Source organism: Pavona decussata, unplaced genomic scaffold (genome assembly GCF_977016875.1).
Source record: "Pavona decussata unplaced genomic scaffold, jaPavDecu1.1 SCAFFOLD_11, whole genome shotgun sequence".
Classification (NCBI taxonomy): Eukaryota; Metazoa; Cnidaria; class Anthozoa; order Scleractinia; family Agariciidae; genus Pavona; species Pavona decussata.
The window spans coordinates 1,838,464-1,856,097 of NW_028145434.1; the positions used below are offsets into that span (position 1 = coordinate 1,838,464).

Consider the following 17,634-nt stretch of genomic DNA (forward strand, 5'->3'; position numbering starts at 1 on the left):
AAATATACTCAAAACTCCAGAAAGTTGTCAAAAATTGCTATTAAAAAACAGTGTACTCCCTCGTGTCAATGAAAATTAGCGGTAACGGGTTTTCCTTCAAGAGTGGCAGCATTAATATTCTGTCACCCTTAATGAAACTCTGCGGATGATATCGACATCATTAGCCACCTTTCTTAAAGAAAAACAAATATATACATAGTAAACACATTTCCCTATTGAACCGTTAATGTACGTGTACTATATCAACATATTTAAATACTCCTTTCCTGTGGGTGACCAAGTGGCCATGGTCACTCTTTTTCACGAGCGCGACATTTACCAAAAAACTGTAACATTTACTCCACGAGTGCGTTTTGGCGACAAGAAAATAAATATAAGTGTGAATGGAATAATTCAGTTCTATAATTATCAATATCGAATTGCAGAGTTGTCTATCAATCGAGACCTGTTGTGGCGTCATAGCTCAAAAAGTCCGGAGCACAGGTACATTGTAAGCTAGACTTTGAAACACCATTTCTGCAAAGTGTTGTGATATTCAACATACACAACTGAATATTGTTAACGCTCAATATCATAAGCCTATGGGACTAAAAACTGCTTTTTAAAACTTGTTCACGTAAGTTGCTCAGCAAAACAGTTGCTTATAATTGATTAAAAAGAATACGTGAATTGTCATCAAGTTGCCGAGCAACCAGTGGACATCCTTATCAGCCCGGCTCAAAGGCACAAGACAAAACTGCATATAAAGGCAGCTGCGGATAGAATAAATTTCGAAAGCAATAGCCACTTATGACAGTCACAGAATGAGGTGACTGAATGCATGGGGCAAGGAAACCGAAGCCTATTTTGCTAGGGCAGGGCAAATGGTTCAGAGGGCCACAAGTGCCATCTCCTCACCTTCGCGGACTTGCTTAATTCCTCCATTTCTTTCCTTCTTATACGTTTTATGCCTTTCCTTCCCTTTGGAAATTTTCCCAATAGCGAGAAATCGTTCCTTTGTTTCGTTTTTGTTATAATGCTCTTCAGTTGTTTCAGTTTAATTTATGGACAAGTTACACTTTGTTGTTTTTAGGGAATCAACTTCAACACTTTGGCCGGAAAACAAACGTATCAGCAATGATTGTGGTTAATCACGCTATTTATAAATTCATTGTCAATCCATTGTATTTCTTAACTTAAAATGGATGAATAGAGGATATCATGATAACAGGGATGATTGAGGGAACTATTATTAGCTCTGATCATAAAATTTCCCAATCTTTTCCTCGCCCCATCCTTCCATGTTGCCCGTTGATTGCCTCCTAGGCTTCATCAAGCCTACCTCAAGTTAGTGTTACAAACCTGCCATGATTTTTTTTTTTTTTTTTGCATCCTCTTTTACGTCTTGTAGGGGCGTTACCAAACTATATATGGACGGCGACGCACTAACGCGAAAATTAACAACGACAACAATTTTACATGTAGATACTTTTACAATATTATCTCAGTTTCACTGCACCTTTCAAAAACTCCATTTTCACTTGATCCAACGAGTACATGATAACTGCATTCAGGTTTTTTTAGGGCTGGGAGCATTGTTCTGGTTCTTCGATCTTTTGTCCTCTCGACCAACCACGTAAAGCCGCCGTTACACGTTGAAACTTTTAGCTGAAACTTGTTTGCAATGGCGCTGCGAAACAAGTTTCAGCATGCGTTGCACCGTGTAACATGGTCGGTTTCGTAAAACTTTTTCGAACTTCCGTTGCGAGACAAGTTTCATGAAAAGTAAAACCGCTTTCTACTTCTGCAACGGCTCGCAACGGTCGCAGCCGGCGATAAAACAAGAGTTTCACCGTGTAACACCACTTCGATGATGATGGTCGCCCCTATCTAGTTGCCGACAATAGGCCTTATATCACGGTTTTCGACGCCATTTTGACGAGTAGGCAAACACATCATGAAATAACAGTTTTTGTATGGAATCCGATGTCAAATAATTTTCATAAAACATCGCTTCTGGAAAAATTCATGAATTGGAAACTTTTGGCACCAGGAAAAGGATTTTAAGAAAAAAATTAGAGGGATGTAACTGTACCAGAAAGCCTCCAGTCGTGTTTTGAACTTTCCCTGATACATTTCCCTACAGGTATTCATTTAAGTTTTCCCGCGAACTATTTTTAGTAGCAGTTCACGGCTGGTTTGCTATACAGACAAATGTATGGAAATGTCAAAACGCAACAAGTTGCTTTCTAGCACAGCTATATTCCTCAGTTATTTTCTGTAAAATCCTTTGCAAAACAGCATAGTGCCTAACGTTTTCACTTCATGAATTTTTCAGAAGCGATGTTTTCTGAAAATTATTTGACATCGGATTTCCAAACAAACATTGTTATATCAAGACATGATTACCTACTCGTGAAAATGGCGTCGAAAAAACCGTGATACGGCCTATTAGCGGGGCTTTATTCTAGGTGGGTAGCGAGATCAGTCCGTGACTGCACTGAAATCGGTACCTCAATACGGAGACACTCCACCTCGTCTCCCACGCTCTCTCTCAAAAGGCATCCAACAAGGAAAAGTTACTCCATGTACTTTGTTTAACTAAACTAAACTTGACCGATTGATCTTTCGCACAAGCAAATTCGAAAACAATACTTCTACTTGCCAAGAAACACCTGCGACACCCAGTTCTATTTTTCATCGTCAGCACCGACCGTGACGTCACACGTAAAGTGTACGTGGCATTCCCCCGTGGCGTATTATGGTCTGCGGTTCTTTTGCGCGTTCATCGTGACGGCCTTTCTCTTTCTCTCGAGCGTGTCGAGTTCACGATGGCGAAGTCGTCTTCTCAATCTGGATCGTCAGCTTATAGTGAGTACCTAAGCAAAGCGGAAGACGTCGCCGATCAAATCCTTCGCAACGGAAAGCATGTATTACCTCATTTCGCCAGATTTTGCCTGATCGCCACGTTCTTCGAGGACGGCTTTCGAATGTGGTTCCAATGGGATGAGCAACGTGACTACATGGACCAGACGTGGCACTGCGGCCAAATCATCGGCACTATTTTCGTCCTGTTTAATTTAGTGGCGCAACTCGCAGGCTGTGTTATGGTGTTATCAAGGCAGAAAGTTGAAATTGCAGTGGGAATTTTGGGTTCAGTCATTTTAGTTCAAGTGAGTCAAAGAAGCTTAGAACTTTAGCTTAATGTATAAACCTTGCGCTTTTGTTTTTCTCGTCAGATCCGCTGTACTCTATCAGATAATACCATTTGGATTTTCTGTTAATTGTTTGGTAGCTCTCGCTGTGTTAAAATAAATCATTTTTGTTGTAACTTTAGCATTAAACTGGAAGTTATTTTAAATCGACGTATGAAAGGACGAATCAATTTCACTTGACCATCAAATCTGGCGGCTATTCATTCATGATTCGAAAGTCTAATGAATTATTTACAGCAGTTGGAAATAAAATAAGCTTACTTTCTTGTTAATTAAATGCTTCCAAATTTTTCCCTTACAGACACTGGCATACAGTATTTTATGGGATTTCAAGTTCTTGCTCAGGTAATCAAAGTTTTCACTGCATATGTGGCTGATTAAAATAATAATTTATGTAAATTACCATGGGTAATATGGTTAACTTACCTCGTCATGATAGTGAAAATGAAATGTTCACTTCCTGTATTTCCTCAAATGTTAGCTGTACTCCCTGTACATGTAAACCCCCCCCCCCCCCCTTCCCTCCGCCACCCCTTAGGTAATTTTACTTGTCCCAATGACTTACTTGAGCATTATCCACCCTTAAATTAGACTGAAAAAATACGCCTTTTCATGTTTTTCGATGCCAGAATGACAAGTAGGCAAACACGTCTTGAAATAACAGAGTTTGTATGGAAATCCGTTGTCAAATAATTTTCATAAAACATCACTTCTGAAAAGTTTATGAATTGGAAACTTTTGGCACTTTGAAAAGGATATTTTTAAGAAAAAAATTGGAGGGATGTAGCTGTGCCAGAAAGCGTCCAGTCGTGCTTTGAACTTTCCATACATTTGTCTGTATAGCGAACCAGTTGTGAACTGCTACTAAAAATGGTTCGCGGGAAAAATACAGGGAAATGTATGGAAAGTAGGACTGGACACTTTCTGGCATCTTGAAATCCTTTTCCTAGTACCAAAAGTATCCAATTCATGAATTTTCCAGAGGCGATCTTTTATGAAAATTGCTTGTCATCGGATGTCCATACAAACACTGTTATTTCAAGACATGTTTGCCTACTCGTCAAAATGGGGATGAAAAGTTACATGGCAAAATTAAGCTATAAATATGGGCTGTTAAGAACCGATCATATTCAAGCATTTTGTTATTGACACAATTAGGCCTATAATCACCCTTGGCTATCACATTATTTGAGGAGATGGAGTAGCTCATTGTAAAACATTCCACAATGTTTTACACTCTCTATAAAGGTGATTCCATTGAATTGTATTCCATATCTTTTCTGTGCGTGATTTCTAACCTCATTAGCGCGCACATTGAAAACATGGTGTGTTTTTATAAATGCTTAAGCCCAGCCAGCTATTAAATTGTTATTTGCTCCTAAACGAGCACCATGGCCTATCTTTTATATATCTTGTTATTTTAACATAGCTATTATCCTCTTTTTGTTTAATTTTTAGAAAAAAAAAACTGACAACAGAAAAATGAGTCATTGCCAGAAATACAAGCTTACCACCCATTCACGGGCACAAAGTAGTGATACAGTGTATTTAAAACTTGTAGGCAAGAACATTTTAGGTTGCTACTGCTTCACATTGTGCTTCCCTGCCAAGAAATGTATCTTTAATTTCCAGTTATGCTTCATACATTCTGTGTATGTTTTTCTGTAAGTTCTGCTTTATCCACATAACTTCTGTTACTATCAGACCTGGCAATTACTGATCAAATAAACTCATTTTTGAAAGCGAATATTGTAAGTGATTGAGTTGGTCATAGCTCTTTCAGGGACACATTACATTCTTTGACAGAATACAAAGTAACTTGTTAACAATCACATAAAGTTTGAGAAAATTTTCATGAGAACTTTTATTTCGCTGGAATCACCTTACTGTAAGTCAACTAAATCGTGAACCTTACATTTTTTTTAATGGGTTGATTGCTTCTTGTTGTAGGTTCTGTTGGGGTTTTGTTGTGGGCTTTGGCTTGTTATGGTGGTTTTGGAATTTGTTTCAACCACTATAAAGTGCACTGAGAAATAGTTATAATGTTTATTAAAAATGGATCATTTTATAATGCAATTCCAGGTATTTGATTGGCTTAGCGTCTATGGTATTATTACCATGCCCAAGAAAAAGTGGCCATTAAATTGTCTTCTAATTGTTCTTGCAAAGTGAAATCAGCAAGATCTACATTTAGCAATGTTTCTTGGTAATATTTAATAAAACAATTGTTCCATTCATGCTTGTTGGATACAAGATGATTGTAACAAATTCGGCGCATAGCTATTTATCATCTCATATCCAACGTGGGCTCTTAGAATAACTTAAATATTAATCCCAGTTATGATGTGCGCAGTATTAAGGGGAAGGTCATGAGGTGGGTCTTACTGCACTTGTTCTTTCTTTGCTTGAGAGCATATTATCAAACTCTCCAGTTTCCAAGGCCATGTTTACATCATCCAAACACCCAATCAACCATAATCCATTACCTCAGATTTTCAGTTTTGATTGTGATGAAAACATTGTATTTTCTTTGATGAAACATGTGAGAGAGTTGCAAGCCTGGAGTTGGATCTGCACAGTTTATTTGTCTTTTTAACCATTTTTCCCCCTCCCTTTAGGAACCTTGCTCTCGCAGGCGCCTTGTTGCTTCTACTGGCTGAATCACGCTCTGAGCAGAAAAGCCTGTTTGCAGGAGTACCAAGCATTGGAGGAAACACACCGAAGACATATCTCCAGCTCACCGGGCGAGTCCTTCTTGCTTTCATGTTTGCAACCCTTATCAAGCTTAGGTTTTCCTTCGTCTACATTCTGCAGGATGTAGCAGGTACAATTCTGATGGCTCTAGTTGCTGTGGGATACAAAACCAAACTTGCTTCTTTGGTGCTAGTGCTTTTGCTCACCATCATTAATATCTATTTGAATCCATGGTGGATGTACCATACTCAGTCGCCATTGAGGGATTTCCTGAAGTACGACTTCTTCCAGACGACATCAGTAATCGGTGGCTTGCTGTTGGTTGTCGCCCTAGGTCCTGGCGGGGTCAGTGTTGATGACTATAAGAAGAAATGGTAGATTGGCAAAATATTGGATTGGACATTTTTTCAAGAAACTTCATGACTGAGTTTTAAATTTATTCTCTTATTCCCAAGATTGACACATTACCTTTCCTTGTGTACCATTTGTTGTACATTTTATTTTGGTGTTTGGAGAACTTTGTGTTGCATCAAGGCAATAGTACTACTAGATTTAAATGAAAATTTTCTTTATTCTTGTGGCGTTGACAATTAATTTTATGTTCGAAGGTGAAGTTAGTTGTTGATCATTCTTGGGAGTAAAAGAATGTTTACAACTAGACATCATGAACATGAAACTCTTGCAACCTAGCTAAATTAACTTTTGTTGCATAATAAAAGGTAGCTTTATGCAGAAAGTTTCATAAACGCACATCCTTTGCATTGCTTTAACAGTGTTACTAGTTTCATTTTAAAATTTTACACGAATCAAACAACCATCCTGCTATCCTCCAATGCACTTTTTAATGAAAACTCTTTTGAGTTCAGACCTCGACAGAGATGGTTGCATTTCACTCAGTCATCAACTATTTTGCCAATTGTCTGACAAGAATGTAATCATAAGGTGGGTTAGAATTCACTTGTGCCTTTAAATAGGTATTTTTGGTTACTATCTTCCAATTCTGATTCGGTGGTTGATGGCAGGAAAGTACGTGTACAATGTGCAAAGTAAGTAAAAGGTAAATAATGCTCAGTGGCAACCAACAGTTAGGCTCGATTTCCGCCGTTCTCTCGAGTCCAGTGCTTATTCCTCCTCGGGCTCATTTCCCGAACAGAGGCTGGAATTCGAGCCTACCAACAGTCAGCTCTTACATGTATAACCATGCAGCAACTATAGTGAAGACAGAAATCTCTTTAGATTTGAAAATAGAAACCTGGGCCCAGTTGCTTGAAGCATGGTAAGCGCTAACCCAGGTTAAATACCATAACAACCTTTAGGTTTTAATACGTCTTAACTAATGGTTAGCGCTAACCATGCTTCGAGCAACTCAGCCCTGTAGATTCTAGTTCATGTGATAATAAAGTACTAGTACGACTACAAGTTTTTTAAGTAATATATCAAACACGAGAAGGTGTGTTTCATCAGATATCCAAACACTGAGAAGTAGGTTGAAAAACAAGGCGCAGCTGTTTTTTTAAACGACTTCGAGGTGTTTGGAAAACTGATGAAACACACTTACGAGTGTTTGATATGGCTTCTCAAATGATCAATAATTCTTGGAGAAATTCAAGGCTAAAGTTTGCAAAATTTTGTGGTAATTAGGAACACATATCCAAACCACAGCCATAGTGATTTTCTTTGTTTTCTCTTGATGAATTGTTAATTAGTTTGAGAACAAACAAGCACGCACGAGTGGACCAGTGTCATTTTACAAAAACAAGATAGGCATCGTTGTTTTACTACAAGTTTTTGAGAACGGAAAATACGAGTCCTCAAAATGTACCGGTAGGTGATTTCGTCTTTTTGAAATCATGAAAGGGCTTTTCTGTCATCATTCAAAAACAACTGTTGCTCACAGAGTTATTGAAGCTCTCTGGGGTATACCTCTTCCAAGTATTTTGCTAAAAATGTGAAGTCAATCCCCTTATTCCCAGTCGTACTAGAATCTAAAGGTAGACTTCTAATGAATAAAATACAACTTACAACAGGAGCCTTTCTTTAGTTTGTAGCCAGCTACAGTGTATGACTTGTTACTTTGTAAGAGTGCATTTTCATTGCAAAGCTTTTTTAGCACACAGTCTGGTTTGAGAAAGACTTGCACCTCTAATAACTAAATTGATTCTGTTTATATGAGGTCAGTAATACTCTCTTTTTAATCTGAAAATCTTCTAGCCAACAAATGGTGGACATTTTTCCAGAAAATGTTGTGGAATAATAGTGTTAGTAGTGTTTTAATATTTTCTCGAAAAAGAAACTGAAAATAATTCTCGAAATATGCTACAATGTAGGTAGAGTTTTCTATGTCAAGGCTTATTGTCCAGTACATGTATTTCTCTCATCTCTACGTTTCATGCCTTTCACTTTCATTCCAGCACCAAGCTGTGGTTCTATGCAGGCAACTGTTGTAGGGTTACAAATTAATTACCACTAAAATTGACTGCAAGATAGAGTCATCTAATGTAGCTTTATTTCAGATGCAAGGAGATACTGTCAGAGCTCCACGTTTATTTATGTGGCCTAATCCCGCGCAAATCTGCTTATTCCATTTCTTTATGCAACCCATTACTATACAAGAGCCTGGAACAAGCTAAAATGTTCTACTATGAGGATGAATAAACATTAGGAACAGATCCAGAGCATCAAGCGTGATGAACAGTCTTTTGTGATAAGTTACATGTTTTAGCATGATTGATAGTGAAATATTTATGATGGTTAGTTTAATTTGTAGATGTAGTCAATTGAATCAGTTGGAATTAATGTAAAGATAGCCTGTGATGGAATGTTAAAGAGTTTTAGTAGGTTCGTTGAATATCGGGTTCTTTTTGCATCTTTATCTACATGGCCAAGTTCATCTGTTGAAAATAGACTAATATAATTTAAAAGTTTTATTTTTGCAACAATACGTGTATTCTAACGTCTAACAGTACTTAAGGGGAAGTATCAAGGGGGTTTTGACCTCTCGTTAACAATAGTGAAATAATAGACCTTTGCTTAGCTACAAAATAATTCTTGAACATGCAACGAGAGGAAAGAAATCAACTCAATTCTTGAAAGGAACAACTTTTGGAAAACAAAAATGCATGAACTTGAAAACCGTTAGCCTAACATTTTTCAAGTTTTAATACATTCCGACCCTATTCTGTCTCAGGCCAGAGGCACTAATCAACAGTTTTATTGCACTGGAGTGATAATTTATTTCGTTTCCATTGACAGACGAACATTTTTGGGTTTTGAAATGACATCAGATTCACATGATACTTCCCCTTTAAATTAATGTTCAAATGATGTAAAAGGCTCTTCAAGAGGATAATTCATCCTGAATGCATCATTAAACATCCTGAATTGTAATGCCTTTGAATGGTTTGAATTGAATGTCTTCCCCGAGCTCATCTCCATGGCATTAATTTGTTGAATTCAAAATGGCGCCTGGTTATCATGCATGATTTTGAACGGAGATGATATTGGTTGGTTTGATAACAAACCACTGATTGAGCCTGCTAGTTCATGTGGGTTCAAAATATAAGAACACAACACACAAGACCTTATTAATTTTGTTCTTAACATTATTATATTCTATGTGCCTTGGGAAAATACTGGGCTTGTGCGATATCCATCGAGTGAATGAGCCCAAGTATAATCTTTTTGACATTTTAACCTGAGTGAGAAAAATGAAAGGACTTTAGCAGTCAGGTCTGAAATAATAGAAATGAACAAAAACAAGCTACTAAATCTTCTTAAATAGGAGCTTCGATTACATGCTACCCCCATAGACTCCAAGTGACCCGCGCCAGGCGGGTCTGCCCGCATTTGATTGTTTAAACCTGCTGACCTGCCGCAACTGAGTAAAAACCCGCATTTGTGTTCAAGCTCTGAATTTTTGATAAAATCAGCAAATTCCTAAAAGAATAAATTTTCATGCCGTGATTCCTACAAATAACAAATAAATGGCTCGTAAAACATGTTGAAAAACTACACGCATTGCACGAAATGGCCATTTTAGAGACCTTAATTTTCAAAAATTTCTGGGGGAGCATGCGCCCAGACCCCCCTAGAAGCTTGCACCTTCTGTGCTTGCTGTTAGCACCTGCGGTGCTCTTAACAACGCATATGACCAGCATTTCGGGTTCTCAAACTTGGGGTCTATGTACCCCTGAACAAACAGCTCACATATACTTGAAAACACAAACAGGCATCTTCCTCAAATAAGTACTGCACCCTTCAAAAGAAGAAAAATTGTCAGTGGTGATTATTTTTAGTTAACCATTATTTTGTTACGAACTATAAAATAGCACTCATCCATAATTTAAAATATAAAATTTTTGCTTCATAATAAGTACAGTGTACCCTCTTTTTAAAATGTGCCTTTCAAATGAACATTGCAGTAAATACAGTGATAAGGTAATTGAGCTACATGTATGGCAGCCTACATTTATTCATGATCCTGTGGGGCATACTGAATTCAAACTAAATTTGTATAGTGCATACACTGTAATTCCATGACGAGATGATCAAATGCACTTTACAGTATGGGAACTAGATCAAATTGGAATTTACGGTGAAGAAATATTGGTTTTCAAGGAGAGGGGAAAACCGGATTACCCAGAGAAAAACCTCTCAAAGTAAGGACGAGAACCAACAACATACTCAACCCACATATGACACTGAGTCCAACAATCGAACCCAGGCCACATTAGTGGGAGGCGAGTGCTCTCACCAGTGCGCCAATCCCTTCTCCGCCATCTTAAAAGAACTGGCAGTCATCAAAATTTCATGACCAGTGCTCATGCAGGCCTGCCCTCACAATCAAGGTTTGGGTAGACTGACGTGATCAATGATAATAAAATTTATTGAACTGTAAACTACCAATTTGAGCACTTTATACAAGGGAATGAAATACAAAGCCTATTGATTCAAAATCTAGTAATTACATTCTGAACAAAACAAATTTTTCTGCACCCTTTGGTGTAGAAACACGGCAGATGATGAACAAATACCCTGTAATCTCATCATAATACAAACACTTGATGTAATGTGGGACATCATCAATCTTAAAGACTTTAGATGCAACATTCTTCATGTTGGACGTGTCCAATAAGTGCACAGTAAATTCAGAAGCAGTGCAAAGAGTGTTCCCAATCACAAGGGACATTTCTGCTGGCTCTTTGATGACACTGACTTCTTTTAGGTTTCCCAAATTGACAACTGATAGCTTCTGTTCAAAACTGATAAGTAAAGAGCTGTCTACAATGTGCAATTTGTCTACATTCCCCGGGGCTGTAACATCATGCAAGCATGTCCATTTCTTCAAATCCCAGTATTTGATTGGTCCATTAACTTCACAAGAGAACAGATGCCTGTTAGAGACAGCTGCTGCAGATATAGGTGCACTGTGGCCTTCAAGGGTGTGCTGCAACTCAAATGTAACTTTATCCCAAACCTTGATGGTGCAGTCTGTCGAGCCAGAGAAAATATGCGAGTCATTAACGGCTAATGATCTAACTGATCCCTCGTGTCCAGTCAGAATACACTCACACTTGCCAGACTTCACATCCCAAATGAGGATTTTCCTGTCAAATGAACCTGAAACCACATGGTGGTCAATTTTAGCCAAACACAAAACAATCCCTGTATGGCCCACAAGATCAGAAACTGCCCCAGACTCTAGATCTAAACACTTAATTGTATTCTTGAGGAATGGATCATCTTCTTGAGATGTCCCTTGGCTCCGAGCAAAGAAAACCTTATTTTCTACAACCAACATACAAATGGGAGTACCGAAATCCTCTGCCAATGTAGTAAGCTCAACACACTTTCTCAGCAGAATGAAATCTGTGAGGGGACTCAACAACCTTTCTTCAGTTGCAATGTGCGAGCAGTTGCTTTCCAAATATCTGCTACTGCTGACTTGATCCGTGACAAAGTGCCTGACACAGCGATTGATTTCTGACACTTTACCCAGAAGATCTTGTCTGCTAACATTGCTACTTCCCCAACGCCATTTTGGACCCATTTTCTGTCCAGCCTGGATACTGGCAGCGCTTATCACAAATGGAGGAGAGTTGAGTCTAGAAACGTACTTCATGCACAAGGAAGCGGCTACTTCAGGCTTGTCCACAAACTCGTGAATAGCAGAAGCAATCATTATTTTTGTGGCTAACACCTTGTCTTGAAACTCTTTCACAACACCCAAAGCAACTTGAGCTGCATCTCTCGCTTTGTTGAACTCCTTCTTCGCTTCTTCTGGGTCGTCGCTTAATATCTCATAAGCATTCTCCATGAATGCTGTCGCAGCCACCAGTTCTTTCCGTCTCAAGGCATCGAGCTCCTCGTGAAGTTTTCGAAACTCTGAAAGCAGAAGTTGCCTGAGCTTTTCATCCGTAGGATTCCCAGTTTCCAGACGTGCGATCGCTCGATTTGCGATCAACCCCCAAACTAATTTCAAAGATATCCGAACTAAGGCTATCTCAGCCATTGTAGATTTGCTTTTTGAGTATTTTGAGTAGGAAGGCAATATTTCGCCTTTCGTGAGCAGCCACGGTGTAAAATTTGACGAGGCGTATCTCTTTCACGCTCTTCGGGGACTGGAAAATATTGAGAAAGACAAATAATATGTCAGGGGAGGTAAGGGTGCTAAGCAGGGGAGGGTTAACGAAAAAGTAATTACAGTACGGAAAATTAGCCAATTTGTTCTCAAGTGGCCTATTAATTTAAAACTCCTGCAAAGCACTGGAAATTAAACGTCAGTTTGAAAAATTCTTTAGGAGAAGATTATTTATTACGTTTTTACATTAGCCCCTAGCCCCTCCCCTCAGCTCGAGACAACAATATCGCCTTGTGTTGGGAACGAAATCCGTCGAACTGAAACAAACGAGCTAAACTTTTAGTCGTTGGTTATTCTGTTTACCTTAATTTTGTGATGTAAACTTCTCATGCAATGGGGAAATCCTTTTTTTTTCCAGCCCTTTTGCTCGTGGTAATTTCCTTTGTAGCCACTGAAGACGAGAAGAAGCACATTTATCACGAGTGCAAACCTTCTCCACATTCGTTCTTCGACTATGTTCCATTTAATCTGCTGGACTTTGCTCGTTCAATTTCGTGGTTGTTTGGGAATTTATTCAACGCTGTTTGCTTTGTACTGAATACTGTGGTCATCACCGTGTGTGAGATCATTTCCAACATCTTCAGCTGCCTAAGATACGTAATCAAACTGGTTGAATACCTTGGCTGTGGCGTTAGGGCAATCCTGCAATTGAACTACAACTTTGTATCGTCTGTATTCGACTGGCTCACGAAGACTGCTCGATTTATCACCGATTCTGTCCGCTCGTTTGCCGAAGGGATAATCAGTGGACTGGTTTCTGTATTTCAAGGCATTTTGAGTCTCATTCGAGGTATTATAAACTGTATTCCAGCTGGGTTTTATCACGCTTCTCAAAGTGCAGGAGCAGCTAAAAACGCAACTGGCTTGCTGCTTTATCAGTCTTTCCTGGGATGGAAATACGTCTTAAAAACTCCCGCGTCAGCTCTGTCGACCATTGCTTCTAGCATCAGAGCCGTCCTGGAGTGTCTTTTAGTGTCGATCTGGAACACGGGCTTGTTGCTAGTGGAACTGCTGTGTTCAATCGTGTCCTCCAGTTTTCTTGGAATTGAATTTCTGGGGAAAACTGTCCATACATGCGCAAATTCAGCATGGCGCCAGATGGTTAACTTCTCAAACTGGTTCTTAGACTGCATCCAAGCTCTGATTAGCTTAATTGGGCGAATCTGTCTCGAGGTGTTCCACGCATTTGTCTGGGTAATGAACTTAACTTTTGGCAACATAATACGCGGTCTTTATATCGTGTGTACCACCATTTGTTGGCTGGTGTACACATCTCTGAATGAAATCCTCAGATGCTCTCTTGATGGCCTTAAAAACCTTCAGAACCTTATAACTGCCACAGCATACTATTTACCAGGGGGCAGATGGACCCTTTTGGGCTTCGCCATAGTTACATGTTTCATTTTCTATTCCTGGGCTGTTTTGAGAGTTAATGTTTTCACTGTTGCATTTGGACTTTTGGAATCGTCTTTACAAGGTGTGTTAGCCTTCACTGCTACTTGCCAGATTTCCAGCATTTCAAGATCTATGCAAACATCCAGCGGACACGAAAAGCCTTGTGATGTGCCGGCAGATGAAAGAGACTTGATAGAGCAGTTAGAAAGAGAACGGGACAAGAATTTATGTGTTGTCTGCCAAATAGAGGAGAAAAACATTGTGGTAATGCCATGCCGACACATGTGTATGTGCAAGAGTTGCTGTACCCAGTTGTTTCGGATGCAGAGATATCACAGAAAAACTTGTCCACTCTGCCGTCATGCCATCACTTCAACCTTGGAAATTTATTCCTAACATAGTACAAAATTACCTTTGGGTGTCCACATGTATAACATGACCCTGCTTAGGAAAATATGGCTTGGCTTGCAATCAGACAGCATTCCAGGTAACAGAGTCATCTAAGGTCAACACTTAACAAATTAAAGCTGGTACCTGACCTGACGGAGAGAGACCCATTTCTACTAGACTAGCCATTGAAATTCCTCTTTGACTCTCTGCCTTAAAAAAAAATAATCTGGAACATTGGTTACCATTAAAAGCTAGACTGTCCATTACATACATGTAGATATTCCCATGTGAAGTACGTTTTTGTTACTACAATGTAAGTTTGAGATGATTGGCCAACTTGTATCTAGAAAACTCACATTACAACTGATTGGCATATATGGGTGGAAAAGATTGCTTAATTCACATATTTCTAAATAACAAATCAATGGCAGTTTTCTGTGGTCTATAATTTAATAGAACATAGAATGACATCATAAAATGTTAAAAACTCAAATGGAACCACAAGCCGCAAGCGAGTGGTTTGACTGCAAGTGTGGAACATTTTGGGGCATCATGTTATGATCTACAAGAGTACAGACCATATAAATCTGCCATCCATATCCATTTGTTTAAAACAATAATGTGGAAAAAGTATAAGGGGAATTGGCTTTATTTTCTGTTGAGAAAGCATGTGCATTACGTCTGACGTCTTTTTTATTTGTACTCTTATAGACAATATTTAAAAGTCAATCAGCGCGAGGGAATTTTGACAGTTACTGTTAAGTAAAACAATGTTTTATGGTGATCATGCCATGTTAAACAACAAACTAGATATAGTTTTAGCTGCCTATTTTTCCACCCTTACAATAAGGGTGCAACAGACAATCAGAACTTTGGAGAAGCCAGCTACACAAGGGAGTTAGTTACTGGTAATTGAAAGGTAGTTTTCCATTCTTGCTGTCTGTGAGTAACGACATTTTCAGACTCTATAAAGTAGTTCAACTGCACTGTACAAGTAGTTGCCAATCGTAATCACCAACTGCTGAGGATGAAAGTCATGGGATGTATAATCCTTAAAACAGTTTTGCTTAAAACAGTCTTGCTTACTTGGCTTTTTGTTTTGCTTGTATTGGGCAACACTTTTAACTCAGTCTGTTAAAAGGTTTATGTTCTGTTTAAGCAAACAACAATGGCAGGTAGCCATGCACCCTAATAGAACTATGCTTTCGTGCCATCCAAGATTTTAATGGAAAGTTGTCCAGGGGTCCATTTTTCGAAGTTCCCAAAGAATTTTCAAGCCTGAATTTAAGAAGTTTTCAAATCCATTTCCAATTGATTGTTGGTAGTTTTGCATGCAAGCTTGCCCAGTGTCTTTCTTAATTTTTTAAGCATCTTAATGTGTCAGATTTCAGAAATATTAATAATTGAGTTTCTAGGGATGAATATTGTGCATGCAAAAGAGTTCTATGAGACTAAAAAGAGTTTGAGAAATGCACAACACATGTCCACATCTGGCATCCTATGGACTCAAATCTTTTGACAATATTTTAGCACAAAATGGACCCGGCTAGACTGCGGCCCAACTCTCTAGCTCAAAAATCCGCGGGAAGAAGTACAAAAATAGTGAGCAAGTGTGAAATTCAAAGGGCGAGTCACGCACTCGAGTTTGCACGGGCGCCGTAAGATGAGTGAAATTTTTTTTGCTCTTTTTGCTCACTTTCCGGTGCCTGGACTCTCACGGATTTGCCACTCGTGCACACAACTCGTCCCTTGAATACCATGCTCACTCAGTTTTGTGCTTTCTTCCCTGCGGATTTTCAAGCGAAAGGGAGACTGCTTGTAGTCTACTTCCTGGCTGATCTTTAAACATGTTGCAGAAAACATCGCTCATGGATGCCCAATTATAAATTTTGCCTGAAAGCTTGATGCCACCATATTACAATTTTACTCCTGAAGAAGCAGTAATTAAAGAGATCTCAGTTGACAATGATTACTGTATTACTATTCTGCCTTAGCACTCAAGATCTGTTTTGTGTCACAACCAGATCTAGCATAGCAGCACTTTTAGCATTTCTCTGTTATTGTTTGTGTAGATGTAAACAAACTGTTGGTTCTTTTGAAGCTCCTGTTTGATGTTAATAACATTATTTAGGATCCTAATGAGCTACAAGGCTCACATAAGTTCAGTTTTTTTCCCAGAAATCTGGATGCCTCCAAATTAGTAACAAGACAAAACTTAATGAGAAATTGTATTTTGGTGTCACGATAATTATGTTTTTGAGCATAATCCTGTTCAGGACAGTTAGATCACATTCTTGTAACATAAATTTTTTGTTCCTAAAATTTTGTTAACTTGTGTTATTATGCCAATAATCAGCTAGCACAAGTGCTAGTCTAGAAGCTTCCAAGCAGATTTTTCCCACATGCATTTCCAGGACAAGAATTCTGGGTAAACAGAAGATGTCTGCATTCAGGTTACTTGCCTATTACTGGGTAGTGCAAACAAGTGAAAGTTTTTATGCAAAATTTCTGACAAACTATTGCTTATTTATCTTCTTACCAAAATTTATAGCTGTTTGTAGTTTTGGGCTTGCATTTGCCTAATAAAACAATGCATTGGGTTGATTTCTACAGTAAGAAGGCAGGCAAAAGGAATTGAAGCTAAAGAATAATTGTTGATTTGAATTCTTATGAAAAGTGGATAGCTTGAAAATGCAACAACACCAAATATTGCCATTTTAAGCTGAAAAGTATTGATATTATCAGCATCTTTCAACTAATAGGTTTACCGAAAAGCCTTTAACCCAAAGAAGTGCTGGTCCTTGTACTGTCCTCCCATGACCTAAACGGCTAGGCCTAATCCCTTTATTGTCCTTCAGCAGTTGTTCACTGTTTGTCTCAGAGAGAATACCAGACAACTGGTGGGGATGGTCTTGAAAATATTGGTCTTCTTTAATGAATAGCACAGTGAGCAAGCTAGGCTTGAGAAGGAAGGGAGATGAACTGCACAGGGATACAGGTTGACTCCTTCACAGAAAACTCAATATTTTTTTTAGAGCTGGAGAATCCTGCAGACCTCTTCCAAATCCTCTAACAGCATTTCGATTCCTTTCCATTTTTATTCATAGAACATGCTAGAAACAGGTATGAGTAAAACATTTTGAATAATAAACGTTTATTGTTTGTAAACAAAAAGTTCATCTGTTGTTGTTGTTGTTGTTTTTTTCTTCTGGTATATGGAAGAATGTACCCTTTGCCAGAGGCAACTCTGGTGTCTGGGGCAAAGAAGGGCAAGCATTGAAAGGGGTCTGGGGCAAAGGACAGGAAAAGAAATGAAGAAGG

General features: G+C 38.7%; 3 protein-coding genes across 3 annotated transcripts; 2 read left to right on the top strand and 1 right to left on the bottom strand.

Moving 5' to 3' along the window:
• The first annotated feature begins 2,751 nt into the window (after positions 1 to 2,751).
• On the top strand, positions 2,752 to 9,279 carry LOC146488156 (surfeit locus protein 4 homolog). Its single transcript, XM_085121672.1, has 3 exons — positions 2,752 to 3,152; positions 3,496 to 3,539; positions 5,813 to 9,279. The coding sequence occupies exons 1-3, from the start codon at positions 2,811 to 2,813 to the stop codon at positions 6,264 to 6,266; spliced, it is 840 nt and encodes a 279-aa protein (XP_084977798.1). The 5' UTR covers positions 2,752 to 2,810; the 3' UTR covers positions 6,267 to 9,279.
• Positions 7,523 to 12,510, bottom strand: LOC146488157 (uncharacterized). The gene is made up of 2 exons (XM_085121660.1): positions 10,791 to 12,510; positions 7,523 to 10,718 (listed from the first exon to the last, which is right to left on the bottom strand). The coding sequence occupies exon 1, from the start codon at positions 12,397 to 12,399 to the stop codon at positions 10,852 to 10,854; it is 1,548 nt and encodes a 515-aa protein (XP_084977786.1). The 5' UTR covers positions 12,400 to 12,510; the 3' UTR covers positions 7,523 to 10,718; positions 10,791 to 10,851.
• Positions 12,511 to 12,773: 263 nt separating this feature from the next.
• LOC146488158 (uncharacterized) lies at positions 12,774 to 16,282 on the top strand. The gene has a single exon (XM_085121683.1). It carries the CDS (start codon positions 12,862 to 12,864, stop codon positions 14,317 to 14,319), a length of 1,458 nt encoding a protein of 485 aa, XP_084977809.1. The 5' UTR covers positions 12,774 to 12,861; the 3' UTR covers positions 14,320 to 16,282.
• Positions 16,283 to 17,634: the final 1,352 nt, after the last annotated feature.